This window comes from Lissotriton helveticus, chromosome 1_1, assembly GCF_964261635.1.
Source record: "Lissotriton helveticus chromosome 1_1, aLisHel1.1, whole genome shotgun sequence".
In the NCBI taxonomy this organism is placed as follows: Eukaryota; Metazoa; Chordata; class Amphibia; order Caudata; family Salamandridae; genus Lissotriton; species Lissotriton helveticus.
The window spans coordinates 1,929,860,034-1,929,886,528 of record NC_136057.1 but is presented as its reverse complement, the minus strand read 5'-3'; the positions used below and the strand labels follow the sequence as shown (position 1 = coordinate 1,929,886,528).

The 26,495-nt window shown below is 44.0% G+C and overlaps 1 protein-coding gene across 1 annotated transcript in view; it reads left to right on the top strand.

Annotated features, from left to right (window-relative positions):
* The window catches only part of CACNA1E (calcium voltage-gated channel subunit alpha1 E), a 1,292,345-nt gene that overhangs the window by 1,205,447 nt on the left and 60,403 nt on the right, over positions 1 to 26,495 (top strand). The window contains exon 41 of the mRNA XM_078643465.1: positions 20,823 to 20,922. Coding sequence (XP_078499591.1) covers positions 20,823 to 20,922 — 100 coding nt within the window. The remainder of the gene's footprint in view (positions 1 to 20,822; positions 20,923 to 26,495) is intronic.

Sequence of the window (26,495 nt, the reverse complement as noted above, 5' to 3'; positions counted from 1 at the left end):
GCAGTTCTAAGCAATGTGGTTGTTTAAAGACACACCCTTTCACCCTGATGTCCACTCCAAAATACTTAGTATGCCATTTTGTAGACAACATCTTTTTGGCAAGCATATATGCAACGCTTTGTAGGTTATGAAGGCAGATATAGAGAAGGCCCACTGCCTGGTATCTTGCAGTGGAGACAAGGATAGCAGTCTAGAAAGAAGAATAGTTCTATGTACAGCAAGGGTATTCTTCTGTCCACCGGTCAGGATTCTACACCTTGACTCCATCCGACCCATATCAAAATAGCATGCAAGGACAATTCAGACGATGTTGTCAACAAATAAATATGCCTGTCTTTTCTTCATCCAGTAAGAACAAAGACCAAACCAGATGTGCCTGACTCCCTTCTTCATCTATGCTGATGGAGAGCACATTATGGGCATTTTTTCCAGCCTGGCAGCATATCATCTCGGTCCACTGGATTCTGGACATCATTTAGCATGAATCTAGAACAACGTGGACGGACCCACTAGTGAATCCTCATACTAGGACGACTCAGTACCATACACTGGAATGCAAGAAACTAAATAGGTTTGTAAGAAGAACTCTCACCCACCAACCTAGCTGGTGGCATGCTTTATCGTTGAGTTCCCAGCTGGGATGCCGAATACAACCCAGCTGTGCTGCACCATCTGAGTTACAGCGTAGTGGGTTTGGGTTTTCAATTTGATGTGTGCTCAAAGTGGTGATGTTAAAAATGCCTCTTCGATCCCCTACTGATAATGTTTTATCCCTGGGGTTCTAGGACACAATTAAGAAGAGAACAGGGCTATAGTGAAGATGAAAAGTTGGTGTTCATGATCCCCTAAACACTGGTCAACATGTTTCAGCCTCATCAACAATAATGAGGCTTTCATCAGGACCATACAACGTGAAATGTGATGTGGCAAAAAAAGAATAAAGCCACGTGATTTTTTTTCAGCACACGCACTAGGGTGTGCTGTGCATGTGGTGGTATAACCGTACTCACGAACCCACCATCTGGTCAAAACACCAGCAACGTGAATAAAGTAGCTGTACTGGATCCCAGAAGGGTCAGACTCCTGTAGTCAAACATTCATCATGGCTGACCGCCCGCCTGCCTCACTTATTTTCATCATTTAGCATGAACATAACATAAAGTTCTAGCCAACCCACACTAACAACACAAAGAAAAGAGTAGCAGATATACCTGAAGGCCTTAGAGGCAGAGATCTTTAAATATCTGTAGAAAATAGCCAGTCCTTGCCAATGTCACAATGTAATCAGGGATTTTATCCAAGGTTTTTTCTTGTAGTCATGATTCTAGACGTAAGGGCACTCAACAAGTTAATCAGGAAGCAATCTTTCAGAATGATCTCCTCAATGTCTGCCAGTACATTAACAGGGATTTCTTTGCCATCTCTCGATTTGGAGGTCCACCTACTTTCTAATCCTAGTCCATCACAAACAAACAGAATTTCTCAGGTTCATGGTCAATAACCAACATTTCCAGTTTATAGTCTTGTCATCTGGCCTTTGTTTAGCACCAGGAGTTTCCATGAAATGCGTATGTCTAGCAACAGTGCACTTGGAAGAGTAAGGAATAAGAGTTTTGCCGTACTTGGACAACTGTCTCATCAAAGGACCAGCCCCCAGTTGCACAAATCAAGTTTTGAAGACCCGAAACAAAGGCGGGGTCTTATCCTGAATGCGAAGGAATCAAGTTTGCCTCATGTCAAAAGATCTTTTTCCTGCTTCTCACATCAATCTGGCTACCCCAAGGCCTACCATTCACAAGAAAGAAGTGACAAACTAAAATCCTGATTCAGATCATCAGCAAACACCAACACATGCCTTGGTACACAAGTACAAAGCCATACTGGGAATTCTGTCTGCTTGCATTCCTGTAGTCCCACAATGCCATCTCAAAACGGTCCACTTCAAGACTAACTAAATTGTCAGTGAAAGCTGTCCAAATGTCATTGGGATAACTTCGTTTTGATAACTGCCAAAGCCAGATGGGCTTCAGTCTGGTGTATGAACCTGCACATGCCCCTTCCTAATACCGATTCATTATGTAGTCGCAAACACAAATTACGATTCAGTTACATGTTACTGAATCACAGTATGTGTTTGTTACAAGCTAAATAGTATTTTTGCAGTCGCAAATGGCCCAATTCTGTGAATCAGACCTTTTGCAAACGCAAAAAGGCTTCATACACCTGACCCTTAGAGTCTAGCTCTCTCACCATTCCACCTAATTTCCTAAATCCTCTAATGCAGCAAGATCAACCTGTACAAAATACAAATACAAACGTTTCTGCATTTGGGTAGTGGGTCAAAACCTAGATCCCATAAGATATTCTGCCCTACCTTCTACAACTGGATAATTATGACATGAAATATGCATCAATTTATGTCCATTTACCTGCTGTTTGGAGGTATCTTAACACTCTGTAAATTCTTTCTCTGTTCCCTATCAAAGTAGCATGAGAAGCTTTTTTCAGACTTTTGCTCCATTGGCAAAACAACCCTAAACCTGTTAACTTAATACAGTGCTAATGATTCACATGAGAAGCATTTCATTCATTGATTATCAATTGAGATGTTGTAAAGGAAACTGCTACTGTGCAGGCAATTGGGTCTGCCTAGCAAATGTAATAAATGCAAGCCTCATAGCTGATAATAAAGGAACCCAGAGCTTCCCCAAAGATAAACTTATGCTTCATGTTGAACATGCCCTCATCCTTTCGTCTGAACCAAAACATTCATCTACCAAATTTCTTCCCATGGCCTAACACATGTTTGAAGAAGGCCCATTTATTCTTTTGATATTATTTGGGTATAAACCATTATCTAAAGTTCTACATTGAGAGAACAAAATGATTCATGCAATCAGATAAACTGTTTGTTTCCTTTAGCAATGTCAACAAATATTCTGTTTTTCCACACATGGCTTACCTCATGGGAACTCAGCATCTGCAACAGGAACTCTGGCAGATATCAGAAGAATAATGTTTGAGTTGCAGAGGCATGGGGGCAAATCTTCACTCTTCACAAGAGTGCTCACTGCTAACATGCAAAGCTGAAACATGGGTATATACACACACTTTCTCAAAGCATTATTGCTTTGACATTCAGAGGGCATCAGAGACGGCAGTGGGGTAAGCAATAGCGCACAGACTGTTTGACTGGGGTGAGTTTTATTGCCACCTTATGCTGAAATGGTAATTCAATTCCAGTTATTCAAGCATATAAATCAATAAACTATCCAATGTTGGAAAAGAAAAGTTATTTACTGGTAAATAAAGTTATCCAACTTTTATAACAGTTATAGATTCACAGGTGATTTGCTCATGTCCTAGTCATAAGGATTTGGTTTGTATGTTTGCTACACTAGTTGCAAAAAGAGTCTTGACTAAGGCCATCTTTATTACCCTTTATGTAGAATTAAACCATCCTTCCTACTTCAAAACTTGGTGCCTGACACTCCAAACGAAGCCCAGCTATCTCCAAATCAAATTACTAATGTACAATTTGTAAATTGAAGTCCCATCCTTTTCACTTCACTACCCATCAGCAAAACCTTTCAAGCCACTATCTCAATAAGGATATTTGTGACATCCTTACCTTTGACAGAGGGCTTAAGACCTGCCTTTATCTATTCATCTGAGCCATTTGATGCTTCCATTCTTCAAGCATTTCTATTCCTATATGTAGAAACCAGTGAAGTCACAGCTTGTCTTTTGTAATTCCATATCTGGCCCAATAGTCCCTTAGACTAATTGCTATGGATGACTATCAGTCAAAGGAATCAGCTGAGGTCCACCTGAATTCCATCTAAATCCTTTCAAAGATGAGGCAAACTGTGGTTAAATACTCAAATATTCATGACATACTCCTTCAAAGTTAACTGTGCTTCCTACTTCCTGCATCACAATAGAAACACATTTCTGATTCTCAAGCACATTACCTAACACCCATATAGCCCATGGCTCAATCCTCAATCACACAGAGTTCACCAAGTACCTAACCACTCCCCACAACTAGGAAATTACATCTACACACCACCTCTCTACATTGCACCCAACATATGCAATGCTTATATGAGGCTTCAACACTTCTCAGGAATAGAACTGATGCATCTCTCCAGTACTCCCATTCCTGCTCATGCTTAGGCTTCACCATCCATCCACCTTTTCATCGACACATGCATGCTCCTACATGCCTATGAGGCTGAGGTAACAGTAATTTGAAGACACACCACTGGCAGTGACATGATATGTAAGTGCAATGACCATGATATGGTGCTACAAAACTTACCACCTTTCATGAATACTTAGATACCTGTTTTTTTTTTACCCATGCTGATAGAAAAATATGTCTTAATTACTCATACTACCATTGCAGTTTGGGCTACTGAATGGCAAGGAAGCACACACTGGACCCAATTCACAAAGGCAATCTGAGACAAAAGTCAAACTTTATGGCTTTTGGTATTCACAGAGGTAATTTACCAGCCCTAGCTTTATGTGTGCATTCGGGCCAGAATCTCTGGCTTGGGCCATACTCTTTACACCCAGGCCGTACTCTTCGGCTCTGGACGGATTAAGTGTAATCAATGGGCCAAAATGCAATTTTTTCAAAAGGAACATTAGGAACTTGTGATAAATGGTAGAGGAGGTCAGGGTAAAGGGTGTGGTCGGACACTACATCATATCCCAGAAAAGTTTGCTCCTTAGCATCATGGTACATGCAATCCACAATTTGCTCAGTGATGACTTTAATGTCAAGACTACAGTCAACACTAAGGGAAGTGACCTCAGTGTTGACTGTAGTATCTGAAAGAGACACATTAGTGATAGATTCCGTACCTTAGAATATCCACAGACGCCAGATTTGATCCGGAAAGTTTTTGTCAGCAGTACCCCTGCGCATCAGAAGGTGGCGTCATGCAACTCCGCGTCCGTCGCTGGCGTCGTATACACCGAGATGACGTCACGGAGACTACTTAATGCGCCACCCATGCGCGCTGACTTCAGTTCTTTCTTTTTCCACGCCAGCAAGCGCAGATCCAGTTAGAGCACGTACCCTAGTCACTTTTTTACTAAACTTTTGAGACTTTTTGTCTTCTATTTTTGAGTCTTTCACTCCTGGTACCACGTAGTGATGCCTGGGTTTAAATCCTGTGGGGCCTGTCGACATACGATGTCTGTGACCGACACCCATGGTGTCTGTCTCTACTGTCTGGAGCGTGACCATGACTCCCCGTCATGGTCCGACAGTCTGGCCATGGATCCGAAGGCCTTACGGGAGTGGTCCCGTAAGCTGCTGGAGGCCCGCCAGTCGCCTCCGCGCCCTTCGAGGCTCCGGACGAGGAAATCGGGAGTACCACCCCCACGGCTCCTTTGGAGCCTGTGAGTCCCATGGCCTACCTACCTTATCTGGATCCGTCGGGCCCCGCGTCCCAGCTGAGGGCCCTCCCTTGCCGCCGCCGCCGCCTCCAGCCCTGGTGCCGCAAGGTCCTCCGCCGGCAGCTCCGGCCCCGGCACCACAAGGTCCTCCGCCTGCAGCTTCGCTCCCGGTGCCACAATGAGTTCCTTTCGTTCCACCACCGGACAATTTTGCCCCTGGTTGGGATCCTAATTGGGACACGGAGCCAGACCTTTCGACCCTTTATATTCCTCAGTCCCTCCCCCATTGCCGCAGCCTGTTCCACGGGCAGTGGAAGAAGGGGACGACTGGGAGTAGTCTGAGGACTCTCTCGCACGGTAGTGTGGGTCGTAACATGAATGGACGAACGAGTTGGAGGATGCAGGTGGCCTTGACCTCTCCTCTGACCCTGGTTTTCTTTCTCCTCCTGCTGAGGCTATGGATGAGGGTGCCACATACACCTTGGTGCTCCGTAGAGCAGCTGAGGCCTTTGACCTTGACCTGCCTACGGTGACCCTCAAAACTAATCTCCTCACTGAAGTACTTCAACCGGCAGCAAGCTCTATGAAGCCCCTGCTACCCTTCATTGAGGCGTTAACTGACATTCTGATGGGCACCTGGTCTAGACCAGCCACTGGGGTTCCCATGGATAAAAACGTAGCCCGGCGTCATCGCCCGGCCCTGGGTGACCTTGCTTTTTTGACAACCCACCCTACCCAGGAGAGCCTGGTCATCCAAGCCTCCACTTCCCAAAGCGCATCTCCTACCACTCCGCTGGATAAGGAATCCAAGAAGCTGGAACAGTTCAGTAAGAAACTGTTTTCATCTGCCAGCGTAGGGCTGCAGTCGGTGAACACCGCATGCTTCTTGGGCCGCTACTCCCACGCTATGTGGGATACGGTTGCGCAGATGCTGCCTCAATGTCCGGAGGAGGTTCGGACAGTGCTTTCCAGAGCTGTTGCTGAGGGGAAAGATGCAGCAAAGTTCGCCATCCGGTGTGGACTAGACACCGCAGACTCGCTGGGTAGGGTGATTTCCACGATAGTGGCCCTCCGTCACCATGCCTGGTTGTGGTCCACTGGATTATCAGGGGATGTTCAAAGTTCTCTTATGGACATGCCCTTTGATGGTACTCGCCTGTTTGGCGATAAGGCAGATAGTGCACTGGAGCGTTTTCAGGACACCCGGGCTACGGCCAAGTCCTTGGGTCTATCCACCACGTGCCCGGCCATGTCTGCTTTTGCATCACCACGTTCGTTCAGCCAGAAGCCTGCGCAGAACCAACCTCAGCGCAGATGTGGTGCCCGCCTCGGCGGAAAAGGGGGACAATGTGCGGGTCAGTCCACCTCTGCTCCCGCAGGATCTGCCTGAAAGCCTTCCTAGTCTGAGCTTTGGGGCACACGCCACGCCGGTGGGTGGCAGAATTCGCCATCACCTCCCCCACTCGCGTTCCATTACCTCAGACAGGTGGGTGCTGCAAATTTTCCGAAGGGGCTACTCCCTCCCCTTCGAGACTGCTGATCCACCCATGCCACCTCAATTCCACCGCATGTCGGGGCCCATTTTGCACTTCTCCTGCAGAGAGTCATGGCCCTCTTGGCCAAGGGGGCCATCAAACGCGTTCCTGGGCCATAAGTAGGATGTGGTTTTTATTCCCACTTCTTCCTGGTCCCCAAGAAGGAAAAGGGGGCTTGCGCCCCATCTTGGACCTCAGGAATGTCAACCGCTCCTCCGGAAGGAGAAGTTCAAGATGTTTACTCTAGCTCAGGTCTTGGCTGCCCTTGACCCTGGAGACTGGATGGTAGCATTGGACTTGCGGGACGCATATTTCCAAATGCCCGTTGTGCCGGCCCACCGGCGTTACCTGCGGGTCAAGGTAGCCCAAGAGCATTTTCAGTTTGCCGTGCTCCCCTTCAGCCTTACCAGTGGCCCTCGGGTGTTCACAAAGTGATGGCGGTGGTCGCAGCTCATCTGCGCAGATCAGAAGTTCCAGTCTTCCCCTATATCGACGTCTGGTTGTTGAAGGCGGGCTAGCCCCAGACAGTCATCTCACACCTCCAGACTACAGCTGACCTCCCTAATTTGCTGGGGTTCTCCATCAACGTGCCAACGTCGCTCCTGATTCCCTCTCAGAAGCTCCTCTTCATCGAGCGGTCCCGGATTCGATGCAGTTTCAGGTTTATCCTCCCGAGCAGTGAGTCCGGGATATTCAGGCTATGATTCCGATCTTTCAGCCTCTATCCCGGGTTTCAGTCAGGATGACGCTCTGGCTGCTGAGTCTGATGGCCTCCTGCATCCTGCTGGTGCAACATGCCAGATGGCATATGCAGGCTCTGCAGTGGGACCTGAAGTTCCAGTGGGCACAACATCAGGGCAACCTGTCCGATCATGTCCAGATCTCGGAGGGCACTGCACGACAATTGCAGTGGTGGATCACAAATCGCGATTGGGTCAATGGCAGATCCCTCTCCCTTCCCCAACCGGAGCACACATTGGTGATGGATGTGTCCCTCCTGGGATGGGGCGGCTACTTGGGAGAGGCGGAAATCAGAGGACTCTGGTCTCCAGCAGAGTCCGTGCTCCAGATCAACCTTTTGGAGCTTCGGGCGATCCGACTTGCACTGAAAGCATTCCTTCCCTCTGTCCGGGGCAGTGTAGTGCAGGTGTTCACAGACAACACCACCGCCATGTGGTACTGCAACAAACAGGGTGGGGTGTTGTCGTGGACCCTATGTCAGGAGGCTCTGCATCTCTGGACATGGCAGGAACATCAAGGCATTTACTTGGTGGTTCAACACCTGGCAGCTTCTCTGAACGCCAGGGTGGACAAACTCAGTCGCCGGTGTATGATGGATCACGAATAGCATCTGAACTCGGACATGGCGCAAGGTCTCTTTCTGCAGAGGGGAGAGCCTTGGTTAGATTTATTCGCCACCGAAGAGAACGCACAATGTCATCAGTTCTGCGCATTGGAATTTCCAAGGCGGCACTCGCTGGGTGACGCTTTTTGACGTGAGTGGAGCTGTGGTCTGTTGTACGCCTTTCCGCTTATACCACTTCTACCCAGAGTGCTGAAGAAGATTCGGCGCTACCGGGCCCAAGTCATTCTTGTGACTCCTAATTGGGCACAAAGATACTGGTATCCCGAGCTACTCAGCATGGCAATCGATCCCCCTCTTCAGGAGGATCTTCTGTTGCAGCAGCAGGGGACGGTCCTCCACCCGAACCTGTCCAGCCTCTACCTCCATGCGTGGAGATTTAGCCGCGACAGTTGACAGCTTTTGATCTTCCTTCCAAAACTGTGATGTTATTCTGGCAGCAAGGAGTCCCTCCACTAAGACGGTATACTCCTGCAGGTGGAACAAGTTTGTGGCATGGTGCACAGCAAAGGCTGTGGATCCCCTTTCTGTACCTCTTTCCGAGGTCCTTCTGTTCCTTCTCTCTTTGGCCCTGCAGGGCTCTGCTCTGGGCACTATCAACGGTTATCTTTCGGCCATCTCTGCCTTTCTACGGCTTCCAGATCAGCCTTCTCTTTTTAAGTCCCCGGTTGTTAATCGTTTCCTCAAAGGTATTACGTACACATTTCCTCCCATGCCTTTCATAATGCCTCAATGGGACATAAATCTTGTCTTGACTTATCTGATGTCCGCTCCCTTTGAGCCCCTTCATAACTGTCGCTTAGGTCTTCTCACTCTAAAGACGGCTTTCCTGGTAGCTATCACCTCTGCCAGAAGAGTGAGTGAGCTCCAGGCTCTTTCTTCTAAACCTCCTTTTCTTTCTGTTCATCCGGACAAGGTGGTTTTAAGGACTTTCTTGCCAAAGGTTGTCACGCCCTTTCACATTGGGCAGACCATCACTTTGCCCACCTTCTTTCCACCTCTGTATCCTTCAAAAGAGGAAGAGAGGCTCCACAGTCTGGACCCAAAACGTGCGCTCTACTTCTTTTTGAAGCGCACACAATAGTTCCGGGTGGATGACCAACTTTTGTTGGCTACATGGGTGCCAAAAAAGGTCTGGCCATGCACAAATGTACCATCTCTCGGTGGGTTGTTCTGTGCATCAAAGCATGTTACTCGTTGACTAAGAAGGAGCCTCCTGTGGGGCTATGGGCCCATTCTAACAGGGCAACAGCAGCCACTACTGCCTTAGGACGCGGCGTTCCCTTGCAAGATATTTGTCAGGCAGCTACATGGGCCTCGATGCACATGTTTACCAAGCTTTAGTGCCTTGGCAGTCAAGTCGGAGAGACGGCTTCTTTGGCCGTTCTGTTCTCTGTGACTTTCTGGTGTAATCTTGTTTGCAGACCCACCACCGGGGTTGGTATTGCTGATGTATCTATTCTAAGGTAAGGAAACTATCACTAACGTGTCTCTTTCTGATGCACAAGTTACTACTTGTGTAACGATATATCTGTAAGAGACATTACTTAGTGATATATTCCTTACCGACCCACCCATCCTCCCCGCTCTGCGAACTGGTTTCTTGCATGGCTCTGCGTCCCTGGCACGGAAAGTTGTATATACAACCGACGTAAGCGCGCATGGGTGGCATCTAAGTAGTCTCCGTGATGTCATCCTGGCGCATACGACACCAGCGATGGACGCGGAGCCGCACGACGCCACCTTCCGACGTGCAGGGGTACTGCTGACAAAAACTTTACGGATCCAGTCTGACACCTGGGGATATTCTAAGGTAAGGAATCTATCACTAACTAATGTCTCTTACAGATATATCGTTACACAAGTAGTAACTTGTGCGTTAACACTACAGTCAACACTGAGGAGAGCGCAAATTGTGGACTGCATGTTCTATGGTACAAAGGAGCAAACTTTTCTGGGATATGATGTAGTGTCCGGCCATACATTTTTCCCTTCCAAACTGATTTTCATGACCTCCTACACCATATTTCACACGTTCCTAATGTTGTTTTTTGTAAAAATTGCATTCTGGCCTATTGAAAACACTTCATCTGGCTCGAGCCGGAGAGTATGGCACGGGTGCGTAGAGTATGGCCCGGGTGCGGAGAGTATGGCCTGGGTGCGGAAAGTACGGTCCGGGTGCCGAAAGTACTACACAAGCCGGAGATTTTGGCCCCACTGCGGACTTAAAGATACAACTCATAAATGACCTCTGTGAATACCAAAAGTTGTAAAGTTAGATTTTTTTGTCTCAGATTGCCTTTTTGAATCGGGCCCGCTATTTTTAATTTATGTTGTTAAAGGGACATAAAATAACAGACAACTCTTTCCTGCCCATAAAGGTGGTCTAAACCTCTACCAAATGGGCCCTTTATAAAGCTTGTTTCTTTCTTCACTTTCTGTACATCACTTTGAGGACATTTCTGCATACTAGGTTAGCCATTGTAAACTGGCATAGGGGTTGATCCCATTGGTATATGACACTCTATGCTTGAAGAGATAAAGAACTATGGGGATTAATTTTGAAAAATGACTCTCACAATACCATTCATTTGCCTGCTGTCTGTACTCCTGAAGAGCATGGTCACTTTATGATAGAAACACCTAGCCACAGATCCCTCACCTTCCGAATATCCCTAGGCACCAGACTGGATCTTGACATTTTCACAGCAGTGAACCCAGGGGCCTCTGGGTGGGACCATGCATCTCTGTGTTGGCTTTTTTCCACCCCAGAAGTGACAGAGCAGAGCTGCAAATAAGCAACGTCTCTGCACATTGATGCCTATTCCTTTCATTCCATGCCTTTGAATGGAGATCTGGAGCTTTGCTTCCCTTTTTGTTGGTTGTCGAGGATTTTCCCATTTTAATCAAGTGTGCACAGGAACATTATCCCCCTCTAAACTGCAGGGTAAAAGCCATTCTATGACTCTCGGAAACAGATGTCAGTACCGGAACTGGCCAAAGCGTGCCTTTGGAGTCTGGGCTTGGGGCATGAATTCAACCCATGCGTTAAGAGTGCCGTACTGAACCAGAAGGTGATCTGGGACTGTGAAGCAAAGCTGCATGTCACCGAACATCAAAAGAAATAATGGATCTCTTGTAAGTTCTGCTTCAGCTCTAAGTCTAGAGCGTGGACTCGGTCTGACTCTTAAGGTCAGTTCAGAGAAAGGTCTTCTTTCAGTTGAAATCTTCAGGTAAGCCGAAGCCAGTTTTGGCTTTTCAGAGGCTACTCAAGAGAGTTGGTGCACTGGCAGCGCTATGGCCAACCTACCCAGCGGCAATCACCCCAGTCCTTTCATGGCCAGTGATCAAGCAGAAACCGTCCATGTCTCCAAGGGCACCGATCTTCCTAGTCCTCTTCTGCTACTGCATCAGTTGCCAAGCCACTTTATTTTGTTCTTAGCGCACATACCCATCCTGTGGGAGGCAGGATCCTTTTCTCCCAGAGGCATTACACCCGACAAATGGGTCCTAATGATCGTCAATCTTTGTACTGTAGTACCTTACATATATGTTTGCAGCCTAAAGCAAGGTTAAAAATGACCAGATTTAATTAAATTTTTATTTTTTCGAAAGCCGATTATATAAAAGACAGTTACTGGTAAAAAAAAAGTAACAATAGAAAATCTTTCAACGTCCATTTTTATAAAAAAGAAGGAAAGGAAACGTGTGACATTCCTAGCCAATAGGCTACCAAGCAAAGTATAGGAGAGAAAAACTGACAATGTGCTTTAAGAACATCTCGATACACCCTGCATCCCATCATTCCTCACAGGTGACAGATCAGTTTATTTTTCTGGTTCCCGGAAACAGAATCCTGGGGTAATGAGCTCTGCCTTTTATGGCCAAATTCTATTGGAAATCTTTCCAAAACCTTATATTAGAGTTTCACTCAATATCTTTTGACAAAGTATTTTGAGACACTTTACTTTCTGACAGAAAAATAATTATTCTTTCTGTCAAAAATGCCTTCATTTTTGTGACGTGCCCTTCTTGTAGGTAAAAGAAGAGACAGCCAGATCCGTACATACTCTGTATTTTATGTCTTGTCTGGATCATTCTCCTGATTCATGCATTCATTGTCAGTCCTTCTCAAGAACAACTTTGAAGGATAGACAGAAGATCAGACTACATGAGTTGCAGCAAAGAAAAGAACTTGAATATGCCTCCAAATGTTCAAGAAGATCTTATTGTAGCCATGGAGAAGGTCATTCCCCTAGCAGAGCTTCTTGTTCCCTCTCCAAGGCCTCCCCCGGGGTAGTTCCAAGGAGAAAATACATCAGAAGAAGACACATTGCTCCCAATCAACGTCAAAAACGTGTTGTTGAGGGGCATAACATTGAAGGATGGTCATCTTTCTACATGCAGCCTTCATCAGACGAGACACTCAACAGTGAAATAACCCATATGATCACCGGTGAAAACTCTGTCGACATAGAAAACCCAACTAGCAATGTCAAGATAATTGCAGTCGATGGCGAAACCACCTCCCTTGATGCCTAAGTCACCTCAGTTGATGTCGAGACCACCTCCTTTGCCACCAGTGGCAGCCTCTGTCGACGTTAAGATCACCGATGTAGATGTCAAAACTACCACAGTTGACGACGAAAACAGTGACAGCCAGAGCAAGTTATCTGTCACCATCTGTACAACTTTCTCCAAGATGGTTACGAGAACTTCAGTCAGAGAGATATGCCACTCCAGGCTCAGATTATTGGCAAATAGAAACTCCTTCTCATCATAATCCTGAAATAGTACTATCTGGTACACTTTCACCAGGCGTAGCAATGCCACCTGCCTTCTCTCCAGGTCGGTAACATCCCTAAGCTTGCACCTAGGATTTCACCTACATCACCTTCTTTTCCCACATGACCACAGGAATGTGCAAGTCCACAGTTCTCTCATAAACATCGCTCATGATCCACTCAAGATATAGATCTCATAGAAGACCTATAGAAAGACTTATGAGAAATATACCCCAGCACTCAACATTTTCATAAATGACATCTATTCAGAACATCAATTGGTCCTCATACAGAGAATGTTTAATTATTTTCACAAGTACTGAACAACAGAAAGAAAGAGCTATTTCACAGAAAGGAAGAACTATTCCATGTTAAACATTTCCTTACAGTTTTTTACATTTCAGTTAATGACAAATGTTTCATTTGTTGTTCCTAAGAAATCAGATTTTTGAGTCCAAATTAGAACAGCAATGTTTGGTGATGGTAAAGAACAGCCTAAACATGTTTATCTACATCAGACTTCTTTAAAACACTACATCAAAGAACACCATCAAGATCTCTCTTTCTTCTATTCCCTGGTATTCTTGAGCCTGCAGTGCAGTTATTTTTAACACCTATATCAATAAAATCTACTTCACCGAGGCTCTTGAAGAAATATAAGCCTCCTGACCAAGACCCTCTATTTCTCAGGTCAGACCCTTCTTCTTCCACACCATCGGACAAAGAGAGTAAGAAAATGGACTCTCTGGAAAGAAAAATGTGTTGAACATCATCTAACTCATTGAAAGCAGTGAGTGCTAATTCCCTTTTAGGGAGATATGATTGATCTTTTTTGGACTCCCCACAGAGGTTTACAGGCAAGCTCCCTAAAGAGGACAGACAAGACTTTCAAGAGGTCATCAGCAAAGGTATGCTGGTCTCAAACCAAATTGGCTCAAAATTTAACATACAGATTTATCCGCTCATGGCTAATATCATGTATTCATGCTAGGAGATTCTCATGGCTCAGACTAACAGTTCTTAAACTGGAAGCGCAACATAGAAACCTGAACAGACCGTTCTGAGGAAATACACTATTTGGTTCAAACACGGATGATGAAATGTCGCATACGAATTGATTTGGACAACTTAAAAGCTGTGGGCCTAAAATAGAAGAAAGAATAGAGAAGGAGGTACAGGTCCTATTACAGGCGTTACTACCCCGAGAGGGGTCAAACTCCACACTGGTCCCATCACCAGCAACAACACGAGCAAAAGCAATCTGTCTCTCCAGAGGGAGAGGAGGGCAGTGTCAACAATCTACAACAAGGAAGACTGCTGCAAAACAATGAGTTACTACTTCCTCCAGCTCTGTCAGTAACTCCTTTGGGAGGGAGTATTGTAACCTACCTAAAAGAGTGGCTGCTAATAAATGTAGACTGATGGGTCTTGAATATTGTTCAGGATGGATATTCTTTTTATTTGAGTCCTTCCTCCATCTCTTCCTCCGACCAAACAATTGACTTATCAACAGGAATTATTACAAAAAGAAGTAAACATTTTACTACAGAAAAATGCAATGGAAGAGATTCCTTTCCATCATAAAGGACTGGGAATTCATTCCTGGTGCTTTCTGGTTCAAAAGAAAGGCCTATTCTCAACCTCATAGTACAGGTTTGCAAAAAATATAGCTGTCATCACAGCAAACCTAAGGAGACAAAAGATATTTGTCTATCCTTACTTAGATGACTGGTTAATAAAAGGATTACTCAAAAGAATCACTTAACCGTTTTCCAATGTACCTCGACACTGACAACATTAGGCCTTCAGGTAAACCTCATAAAATCCACTACCTTCCCAGTCTTAAAAAGTACATTATCTGGGAACTATAACAGATACACAGTCCAAAAAAGTGCATCCCTTGGGGGAGAGACAGTCATCAATCCAAATGAAATGTTGCATTCTATTACAAACTCCTCACCCAATGGCTCAACAAATATGATTCCTACTGGGATCAATGACTTCTTGCATTTTTATGTCCTTCATGTCAGACTTCACTTAAGGCCTCTACAGCAATGTCTAGAGGTCCAATGGAACCAATTCTCAAACAGTTGGTAAAAGAAATTGACTCTGTTACAAGCAGCCATTCAGTCATTTCCATTATGGATCAAACAGAAAAATCTGATGAAAGAGACCTCATTTCATCTGGTCGTCCCAGTACAGACTCTAGTCACAGAAATAACATAATCTGTATTTTGAAAGCACACGTTTATCCAGCAGGGTATCTTGGCACTGAATAATAGAGGTTTATTGTTACCCAACAGTACTCATTTTATCGACCTCAGAAGTATGAAAGGCTGAGTGGAACAGCTGGGATATGAACCTGTGATAATGAGGTCGAACACACGCCCCTACAGTGGATGCAGTAGTCCACTAAGCCATCAGACCTGGCTCCCAAAGGATGGGAAGAACACCTGAGTCACTTAAGAACCCAAGGGTTATGGTCACACAAAGAGAAAGCCTACCACATACGTCAGTCAGAGTTGACAGCAGTTCATCTGGCTTTGAAATCCTTTTTTCCAGGAAGGATAATGACTTCTTTGCTTGTTCAGATGAAAAACTCAACGACAAAGTACTACCTGAACATACAGGGACGCATTCAAGGAGGAACGCATTCAAGATCTGTGACCCTACAGTCACAAGCCATATGGAAATCGCTAATTGCAAGGAACTTGACTGTCACAGCTGTACCTCTCTCAGGTGTGTAAATCATGGGGCGGATGCTTTCATTCAGACTTTCTCAAAAAAGCACGACTGATTTCCAAGCGACAAAGTCTTAAGCATTTCCGTCACTTTCCCTCATACCGACAGCTCTGATTAAGTTGTTTATCAGTCCAAAACCAGAATGAGAGGGATAGCACCAGAATGGCCTAGTCAGTGGTGGTTCACCTATTCAGAGTGACTACACAATAAATTGCTGTGCAGACAAGATCCTGCACCCAAACCTTCCATCAGTGAACTTAGTGGCATGACTCCTGAAATCCTTCAATATGGTCATCTACGTCTTCCACAAGATTTCATGAGCATTCAACACGAAGCTAAACCACTTTCCACTAGAAAATCGTATGCCTTTAAGTGGAGGAGATTTTGCTTTTGGTGTATTCAAAACAGCCATAATCCATCTTCCTGTAATGAAGACCTGCTGATACCATACCTACTTCATCTGGAAAGGTCTGGTTTGCAATTTTCCTATAGCAAGTCTTCATCACAAACTTCCTCTTTGAAAATGCCGGTGATTAAAGATTTGTTACTGTAATAAAAAGGTATTCCCATCTGTTAAGTCCCCTTCTCCTCCTTGGGCGCTTAACACTGTTTCTGTCCTAGTTATTGGGAACCACCTTTGAACCCTTTCATAAAGCCTATTTACAACATCTTACTTGGAAGGCAGCTTTCATAGTTGCTATTACCTGTGCACACAGAGTTAGTGAGATTCAGGGTCTAAGCGTGACTGTACCATATACATTATTCCATTTTAATGGAGTGGTAATGAGAACATGCCCCACTTTTCTTCCTAAGGTGGTTTGGGATTTCCACATTAACCAAAATGTTTTTAACCCACATTCTCTCCTAATCCATCAACACCAGAAAAGAAATCTTTACATTCTCTAGAAGTTAAGAGAATCCTAAATTCTATTTAGACAAAACCAAAGATACATGACAATTAGATAATTTTTGAATAAATTATGGTTCAGTAAGGGCAGGCTTGTTTTCTTCAAAACTGTCCCATTCTAGATGGATAGTTTCCTGTATAATTCTTTCATACCAGATATAGAAGAAACCCATCTCTACCTGATATACCTAAAGCACGTTCCACACAGTGAAATGCTGCTACCATAGCCCTTCTTAGAAATGTTCCCATTTCAGAAATATGTAAAACTGCTACTTGGAGATTTGTTCATACCTTTACTAGATACTACTGTCTTGATTCAGACTCCAAAACAGATACTGAAGTAGAGCACGCTTCTTTGAGGACCCTTTTCGGGTGATTGTGAGAGCTGTTTCTATTTCATGTCCACTTATTTATGGGGTGAGCTTGCTATTCTATTCAGTACGTATGACTATTGATGAGGATCCCCTGGAAGAGAAGGAATAGTTACTCACCTGTAATCCAAGTTCTCTTCCAGGGAAATTCCCATCAAAGTCATAGGAAACCCTCCCACCTCCCAGGACAGGGCTTACTACAGCTATCAACAATTTGTCACCCAGGATCCTCCAATTTTTGTAAAAATTACCTGACCTAACTGTCACCTGTGAGGCATGATGGGGTACAGGGTGTATTGTGAGGTTCTTATAAGCATGGTAGCAATTCTTCTCTCCTATGCTTTGTGTTGCAGCCTATTGGCTAAATATGTTACACACCCTTTTCCTTTAAAAAGTTGATGAAAGATTATCAGTGACTAATTGTATGCAATTGCCTTCTTTTTTTAAAACTGAAATATCAATGAAAACTGGCAATTTTTAACCTTCATTTAGGCTGCAAACATACATGTGAGGTACCATTATACAAAGTTTGGCATACAAATATGTATAATTATTTAAAGATCTCTGGGGACCCTAAGCAGAGTTGGAGATTCATTTATGTTTATGGTTTTGATGAGGATTCCCCTGGAAGAGAATTAGGATTACAGGTGAGTAACTTTTCATTATTTTCTCGTGCTGAAGAAGGATATCCTATGTCCTATTTTAGATCTTTGCCATCTGAATGCCTTGTAGGCAGATTCAAATGCTCATGCTGCCTCAGGTTCTGTGAGCCCTGGAATGGGGGGACTGGATGATGGCCTTGGACACATCTTTTTATGCACCTGTCCTGCAGTTCCACTTTACCTGCTGTTCAAGGTAGGCCAAGAGCATTTTCAGTTTGCTGTGCTCCCCTTCCACTTCATCAGTGCACTTCTGGTTTTCACAAAAGTGATGGTGGCAGTCGCTGCTGCCTTCAAAGGTAAGGGGCACCAATTTTCCCCTGCTTCAAAAGCTGGGTCTTGATGGTGGGCTCACAACAGCCAATCAGGGGCTACCTCTAGTGGATGGTGAACCTCCTGGCTCCTTTGGGTTTCTTGATCAATGTACTGAAGGTGCACCTCATTCCTTCACAGAGGCTTCCTTCCATAGATGCTGTCTTGGACCCAGTGCAGTTAAGGGCCTTCCCTCCATCACAATAAGTCCAGATTATTCGGGATATGATGGGTCTCGTTGAGAGTGGTACTGAGGTTCATTGGCCGGTTTAGATTCCTGCTTTCTGCTTGTCAAGTACGCCAGGTGGCATATGCGGGCCCTGCAGTGGAATCTAAAGTCTCAGTGAGCACAACACCAAGGAAACCAGGTGGATTCCATCCAGGTTTCTGAGGACATGGCACACGATCTGCAGTAATGGCTACTCTACTGTATTTGGCCCAGCAGCAGGCCCCTCTGCCTTCCCCATCCAGAACTATTGGTAGTGACAGATGTGTCACTGCTGCTGAGGGAGGTGCAGTTCACATGGCTTTGGTCTCCAGCAGAAACAAGGCTCTATATCAGTCTGTTGGAGCTGTGGGCCATTCGCCTGGTGCTGAAATCCATCCTGCCATAGAACAAAAGGAGGCTGCTGCAGGTTCCCATGGGCAGCACCACCGCCATGTGGTACAGCAACACATAGGGCAGAGTGGGGTCCTGGTTCCTATGCCAAGAAGGTCTGTGCCTCTGGAGCTGGGATCCTCAAACGTCAGGACGAATGAGCTCAGCCAGCCATGCCTGGTGGATTACAAATGAGGGGGGGGGGGGTGCACACTGAGGGGTAACAGGGCGTCTTGCATCAGTGGGGAGAACTCTGGATGGATTTGCTTCCCACCTCTGTGAACACACAGCATCACAACTTTTGCTCATTGGAGTTCACAAGAAAGCTCTCCCTCAATGACTAATTTAGGCTTTCTGCTTCTGTTTCTCCTAACCAGAGCTCTGAAGATGAGTAACTACAAGGCCCAAGTTATCCTACTGGCTTTGGACTGGGCCAGAAGAGTGTGGTACCTGTAACTTCTAGACTTGAGCATCTGTCTTGTCAGGCTATGGCTTTGCAAGTATCTTCTGTTGCAGCAAAAGGCTTCTGCACCTGAACGTGCACAATGTACACCTCCATTCACGGAGATTGTCTGGCAGCATTAGACTGCATTCAGTCTACCACCTGAGGTTGTTGATGTTATCCTGGCTGCAAAAAGTTTCTCTGTAAAGTCCATTTATGCCAGGTGCTGGTCCAAATTTGTGGCCTGGTGTGGAGTCCAAAACACAGACCCCATTACAAGAAAAACGGTTAGATATGTTGTTGTTTGTTTTGTCTTTGGCTGTGCAAGATTTGTCACTGGGCACTGTTAAAGGTTATTTGTCTGCCCTTTTGGCTATCTTTGTGTTAGCTGTACCAACCGTCCTTTTTAAATCATCTGTTCTGGTGTGGTTTATTGAAAGTTTAACACACATGTGCCCTCTCCAAGCATTTATGATGCCACAGTGGGACCTAACTTGGGCCTGATTTTCCTCATGTGCACCCTCTTTAAGCAATGCACAGCTGCTCATGGCGTCTTCTGACTTTCAAGGCTGTCTACCTTATTGTGACCACTTCAGCTCATTGTACAAGTGAGGTTCTATTTCTCCCAGTGCAACCTCCTTACGCCACCTTTTTTCCAGACAAACTGGAGCTGCAGATTAGGACAGCCTTCTTCACAAAAGTGTGACACCTTTGTATATTGGGAAATCCATCACCCTCACAATGTTCTTTAGTCCACCTCACCCTTTAAAAGAGAGAATCATCAGCTCCATTGATTGCACCTCCGACCATTAGGTGTACAATGAGCTTTTTGTGGGATTCTCTAGAGCAAAGAAGGGAAAGGTGGTACAGAAAAGGACTCTGTTAAGGTGTATAGTTCCATGAATTAAGATCTGCTACTCATTAGCCAAACATCTCCCTCTGAAAGGACAGAGAGCCCATTCTGCCAAGGCTACCATCACTGCGTTAGCATGTCGACTTCCTGTCCTTGACATTTGTTAGGCTGCGAGATGGGTGTCAGTGCACACTTTACAAAGTACAACTGCCTTGACAGCCTGGGCCAGAGGATATGGCATTTTACCCGTTCGGTTCTGCAGGACTTTTTAGTTTGAGCCCACTCCACAGACCCTCCACCTTTTGGGAGGTACTGTTTTGTTTTTGTTATTGGTTCTAGAGGTGAGAATCTGTGGTCAGAAGTATCCATCAGAAGTGCAAGTTGCATACCTTTGGTAACTCTCTTTCTTCTGGTTGCACGGTCTAACTGCAGACTCCTTCCTTCCCTCCCAGCTACCCTTTCTGTGGAGTGATATCTTTTTACCATCTGAAAAGTCCCAAACTTGAGATCTGTACACTGGTAACAACATTTTCTTTGTGCTCTTCATCTGTGTGAGCGGAAAGAGTCAAACAAGAAACTGACATTTGTGCACAGGGGTAGCACTTATATGCGGCTAAGCTTTGTTACTTCCAGGGCACAACAAAGCCAATGCACAGCGGCATGGCACCGCATAGTAGTGTGCGAGAGCGCTGCTGAGAACATTTCTTGTTCCATTCTCATGCCTGGGGATATTCTAAAGGTGAGGAATCTGCAGTCAGATAGAGTATCCACTACAAAGAGCCTTTCTCAAGGTAAGTAACTTGTTCTTTAGTTCCATAACGTCCCTTCAATTTCTTTGCAGGAGTGGATTCCCCTCCCTGAGCCCTCTTACACCTCAGGAGTTGTTCCAGCCGGCGTGTTTGGATAGGCGGCCAGGACCCTTCACGGAAAAGCTATCTCTGGTAAAACTGCAATGGCATTATTTTGGCTCAAGCACACCTTTTCGCTCTCGCCCGAGTCCCAGCAACTACCCTTTGTCAACCCAACACAAATTCCTAGGTGTGACATTGAGCAACGTTCTATAACATAGAATTATTGATACTCTCAAAGCTGGTTCTGAGCCAGTTGAATACCTCAGGTATTTAATGCACAAATATAGAGTACAATGATGCTAGTGCTGTTAAAGGTCATTAAGACTCTCACCTCAGGAAAAGGCCCATAGTCCTAGCAACAAATTAATAGTAGACAATAATATTGATGTCTAGAGATGTTTGGGTGAATGCACAATTGATGGGTCAAATTGTAACTGTAACTAGGACACTCAGTGCATGTTAATTTCAGACTTTCACCACAAAAGATGACTAACAAGTCCTTATTCTAGCACAATGTAAATTAGCATCTCCCTAAGCCTCTTTGGTGAAAAGGGTAGCCTCCATGTCAAACCAGTTCGAAATGCACATATGAGAAGGTACATGCCAGCTTCTGACAAACAGTGGGCTTACTGATCCTGGTGGTGGTTTTTCAAATAATTTTGACATTTAAACTCTAGATGGGAGGCACCTTGATGTGTAAGGGTACATGTATTATTCTGTTTGCAAAATAGTGACCTGTTAGTTGACTTTCATGGTTTAAGACAGTGATGTGATAGCCCTACTGATTTAATACAAAATTTTATTTATTTAGATTTCCTAACCCCCTCTCTTTACAAGCGTATTATAGTTGCATTAAATTGCTTAGCTGAATGCATTATTTCTCGACAAATTCCCAGTGCCCACTTTGGGCACTTATCTATGTCTTAGGATCCCTAAATCTGGTGGAAGACAATTATCCATTGAAAATGTGTGCACTTCTGGTGCTCAAACCTTTAATAATATGAAGAACAAATGCATTTTAGTTGATGAAGTCTTGTAAATAGCATGCATTCTTCACTAAGTGTGCACTCACGAGACCCCTTCAAGTCCATTTTGGGTTGGTGTTTGCTTATTGTATCTTTGAATTTGAATTCACATACAGTATGCATACCAGTGTGCAGGTGAAGTTGTGTCCCCAGGGAGCGCCCATCAGTGTGCTCAAAGACTTGTAATGCGTGTGTGATTTCTCTAATGAAATTATTGTGTACGTTAATGCTTTCGATTGAAAGTTGTAGAGTGAGCACATGTATATAGTGGTTTTGTATGTGACAACTGTGTGCATTAGTGATCATAATGCTTGCTCATGTTGAGTGTTCTTCTAAGATGCTTGAAGTCTCTGTAGTTTGTGAAGTGTTCAGGAAGTGTTCTTTTGCTACTTTATATATCGAATCTGTAGCACATACAAACACGGCATTTTTGCTCGTTGAAATCTAGTGTGTACATAATCAGTGCAGGAGCTCACAGTATGGCTATGCCTCTGCAGTTTGGAACTGTACTAGTGGGCATGCAAACTCAGTTTTGGATAGGGTGCATTCTATGTGTAGGTGTAACTGACCTCAAAGGGCTCCTGCTCACCGGGGAAATTCCTGGTGGAATAAAAGGCCTGTCCGGCCCTGTGAGTTGGGTAAGAGTAAAAACAGTTATTTGTCTACTGCTCTACCTGGACACTGCCTATTAGGATAAACCTAGACTGGAAGTTAGAAAGATTCTTAGGCACTAAAAGTTAGAGCAGGCCCTTGAGTTGAATATTTTCTGTACATTTTCTGGTGGATGTGGAGTAGTGACCACCAGTCTTTGCTGTGCAAAGTTAGATGTCCTGTAAGTCTAGTAAAATCTCTTCCAAGTGCATGACGCAAATTATACTTTATTTTTGACACACAAAAGAGAGAAGCAAACTGCTCTTGACATGATTAATCAACTATTTTGGTAGCTGTTGCTCAGAGAATCTTTATAAAATTAGTGCACATTTTATTAATTCATTTTGAAAGGAGAAAAATCTAAATCTCTGACTATCAAGTGGGATATTCATGAAGAATCATTTCTTGTCGGATTGTCAATAACATGACAGCTTTTCCTAAAGCTGAGACTGATATCCTACTTAATGACCAGTGAGTTACTTTGGGGAAAGCTAGGTGGCCCAATATGCATTATTCACCAATTACACTTTGCTACCCCGGCATTTATAAATAGTGGAGAATCAGGAGATTGACAGTTGATGTTAGGACAAAGACAGGTGTCTGACTTGGATGTCCATTCAACCTGCTTAAATCCCACTATAATTTGCACATGTAGGTGACGTTAAACTTGTAGAAAAACTTTTTTGCTATAGCACTGTAATGGGAATATCCAACATTCTGATTCCTGGTCAAATTGCCTAGAATGATCGGTGAAAAATACGACTGATAAAAAAGGATTGACGTCCCTACGTATTTGTTTGCAAGAAACCGGTCAGGACAAATCCAAATGATTATGTAGTTATGCCAAGCAGCCACAATGGAAAATTCAAGATGTAGCAATTGAACAACTTGCTACATAGAAATACTGTGGGATTCCCTGCTCAGTAAATGCAAGATGGGCACCTCATTGTAGAACACAGAATACCCATTTTAAATCTCAGTGAATGAGTTGTATGTCTCAGTTATGTCATCCATGATATCATTTAACATACCATGAGAGATTTAATATACGCGGTCATAAGAAGAGCACAGCTGGGTCACAAATTATAGTTAGCTCAGTAAGCTATAACTGTCAGATGTCCGTGTTTTTTATTTTTTTTTATTTTTGTTGCAAGACCTAACTATGACATCACTTAAACCTTTGTGCTTTCCAGTGAAAATAAATAATATTTATATATACATGTGTGTGTGTTTATATATATATATATATATATATATATATATATATATATGAAACTCCAACGAGTCGCCAGCTGCAGCCGTCATCCAGCGCACAGGTACACAGACTCCAAAATAAATACCGCAAACCAGTCTTGTAATTTTGAGAATTATTTATTCCATAGAACGGTGGTGGTGGTGCCAGTCATCAGACGCGTTTCGGACATGCGTCCTTGCTCACTGATGAGGGGATAATGCGGAGGTCATACTTAAAAGGAGTTTGGAGCACATTCAAAATTCGCGCCTTTCCAGGCAATGATAAACATAAAGGGCGGACTTACATTTTGAGTCACCTTCCATTCCCATTTCATGGGCGCCATATTACAATGGTTAGTGATATACAATGAATGTGTTCCTTTTGCCATTACATCAGATCTAAGGTACTGCAGTGCATAAATGCATGTTGTTATTAAAATGTTCCAAACATTTCAACTATCTTAAAGCATTCCCAATCTTCAAAGTGCTAATGCAACACGCGCTATAAATGCCCAAAGGATAAAAATTGTCCTCATTGTCACGAGGTTACCCTATTACAAATTACATATATAGCGATAGTCAGTTTGCCATTCATAAATACATTGAATTATTATCAGTACAAATACATGATTATTCGCAAACAGATCACGTCGCATAAATACTTTTTGAATGCAATAGTACGTGATTGCAAATGAAAACAATGCTCTATTTTGTTGCACTGAACCTTAGTGCAATACATGTTAAAGCGTTAGTTGTTTATGTTGGAACATACAAAATATTGGATGCTATCTGTACAAATACACACAAAAAGAAAACTACAATAAGTAAGGGTGTAAATAAACTCTGTGTTCTCATGAGGTCTGCCATAGGGCCAGTCCTACCTATATACTGTACCATCCGGTACCTCAGGACAAGACTGTTCATGACTACTCATAATAAATCATGAGATGGAGGGCATTACAATAATAGTGTGGTCAAAATGATCAAGACCTCCTCCTATATTCCATATTGTTTCAAACAATCAATCTTGATTGTAGATAAGCCCAACATCAACTGACCTTGAGAATGGCAGTATGATTCCTTAGTTAGACACTCCATGCATGAGTGAAGGCTAAAAAAGGTACATCTCATATAAATAACATGAGAGCCTTAATAACAAAGTGTAAAATACGTGCAAATAAAGTGCTACAATATAACATTAACGTTTTAACTCATTTCAAGAACTCTTACTGCCCATTTTAATTCATCATTATGTATATAGGGCTCTGGGTACTAGCAAGTAAAACCGCAAAGAAAACAACAAAAAAAACAATGATTTGGGGTCACCCTGAGATATATATCATACATCCAAAACACAACTGTATAATGAGTTTCACTTTGTACAGTTTCTGCTCTACATATAGACAGATACACAGGCTCATGCAGCCAGACATGTGGAGTGTATATAGGCTGCATATATCTACAGGAAATTGCGAAGGTCCTCCTCTGTGTTCAACCCCCCCGGGTGTTTGCTATTCAACATCACAATGTACTTGGACTCTAATTGGCGTAAGCGTTTCTCGTTATCCCCACCTTTCTTGCTTGGTATGATCGCATCAATAACAAAGTACTTTAGATGATTTAAGTTCTGCTTGTGTACCTGTTGGAAGTGTCGAGCGACCGGATACGAGGGGTCCGCATTAACTATAGCCCTCAGATGTTGGAGAATGCGCAAATAAACTGCTCCCTTAGTGCTTCCCACATAGGTGAGATCACAACTGCATTTCAATACATAGACCGCCAACTCTGTGCGGCATGTATAGTGGGATTTGAGCATGATTGGTTTTGTGTCGAATGGTGACAGGCAAGATCTGGTGTTTACACCGAACTTGCAAGCACGACAACTAATACAGCGAAAAAATCCCTTGCGGGGAGATAACCAATTCTCCAAAGGTGTCTCCGGGCTACTGCTAACCAAGTCATTACGCATTGCGTACGCCCTTCTAAATGTAATAGTGGGGGAATGAGGCATAATGTCCCTGAGGACATTATCAGTTAGAATGATGGGCCAATCGCGTTTTATGATTCTTGTAATTTCCTTTGCCTGACGGCTGTAACCAGTTATGAGACGGATGGTATTGGTTTCATTTTTCTCATTAGGAGAGGCCTTGAGATTGGATCTAAGGGGGTTAAGAAGTTCTTGACGATCTATTCTATTTGCTTTTGTCATGCTTGAAAGTAACTTCCTGTTGTCATAACCCCTCACTAGGAGCCGTTGTCTACACTCCTCTTGATGATGGTCTCTCTCCTCCAATGTACTACATGATCTGTGAATTCTTAGGAATTCTCCATAGGGAATGGCAGCTATGGTATGTTTAGGATGGAAACTTTGGGCATGCAGAATGGTATTCCCCGAGGTAGACTTTCTATTGAGACTGGTTACAATTTTACCCTCATTTATTTTTACATGCACGTCCAAGAAGGTCGCTTCGTCCTTCTTAATCTCTGCTGAAAATTTAAGATTTAATTGATTGTTGTTGATATCAGCAACAAATGATTCAGCTTCTTGTAAACTGCCATGCCAAATGATGAAGATATCATCTATATACCTCCAGTACTCAATGATGTTATTATTCCACCATGTTCCATGAGTGGCTCTGAGGACATGCTCCTCCCACCACCCCACGTGGAGCCCCGCGTAGGTAGGGGAAAAGCATGCCCCCATTGCCACCCCCCTTAGTTGTCTGAACACCTCATTGTTAAATACAAAGACAT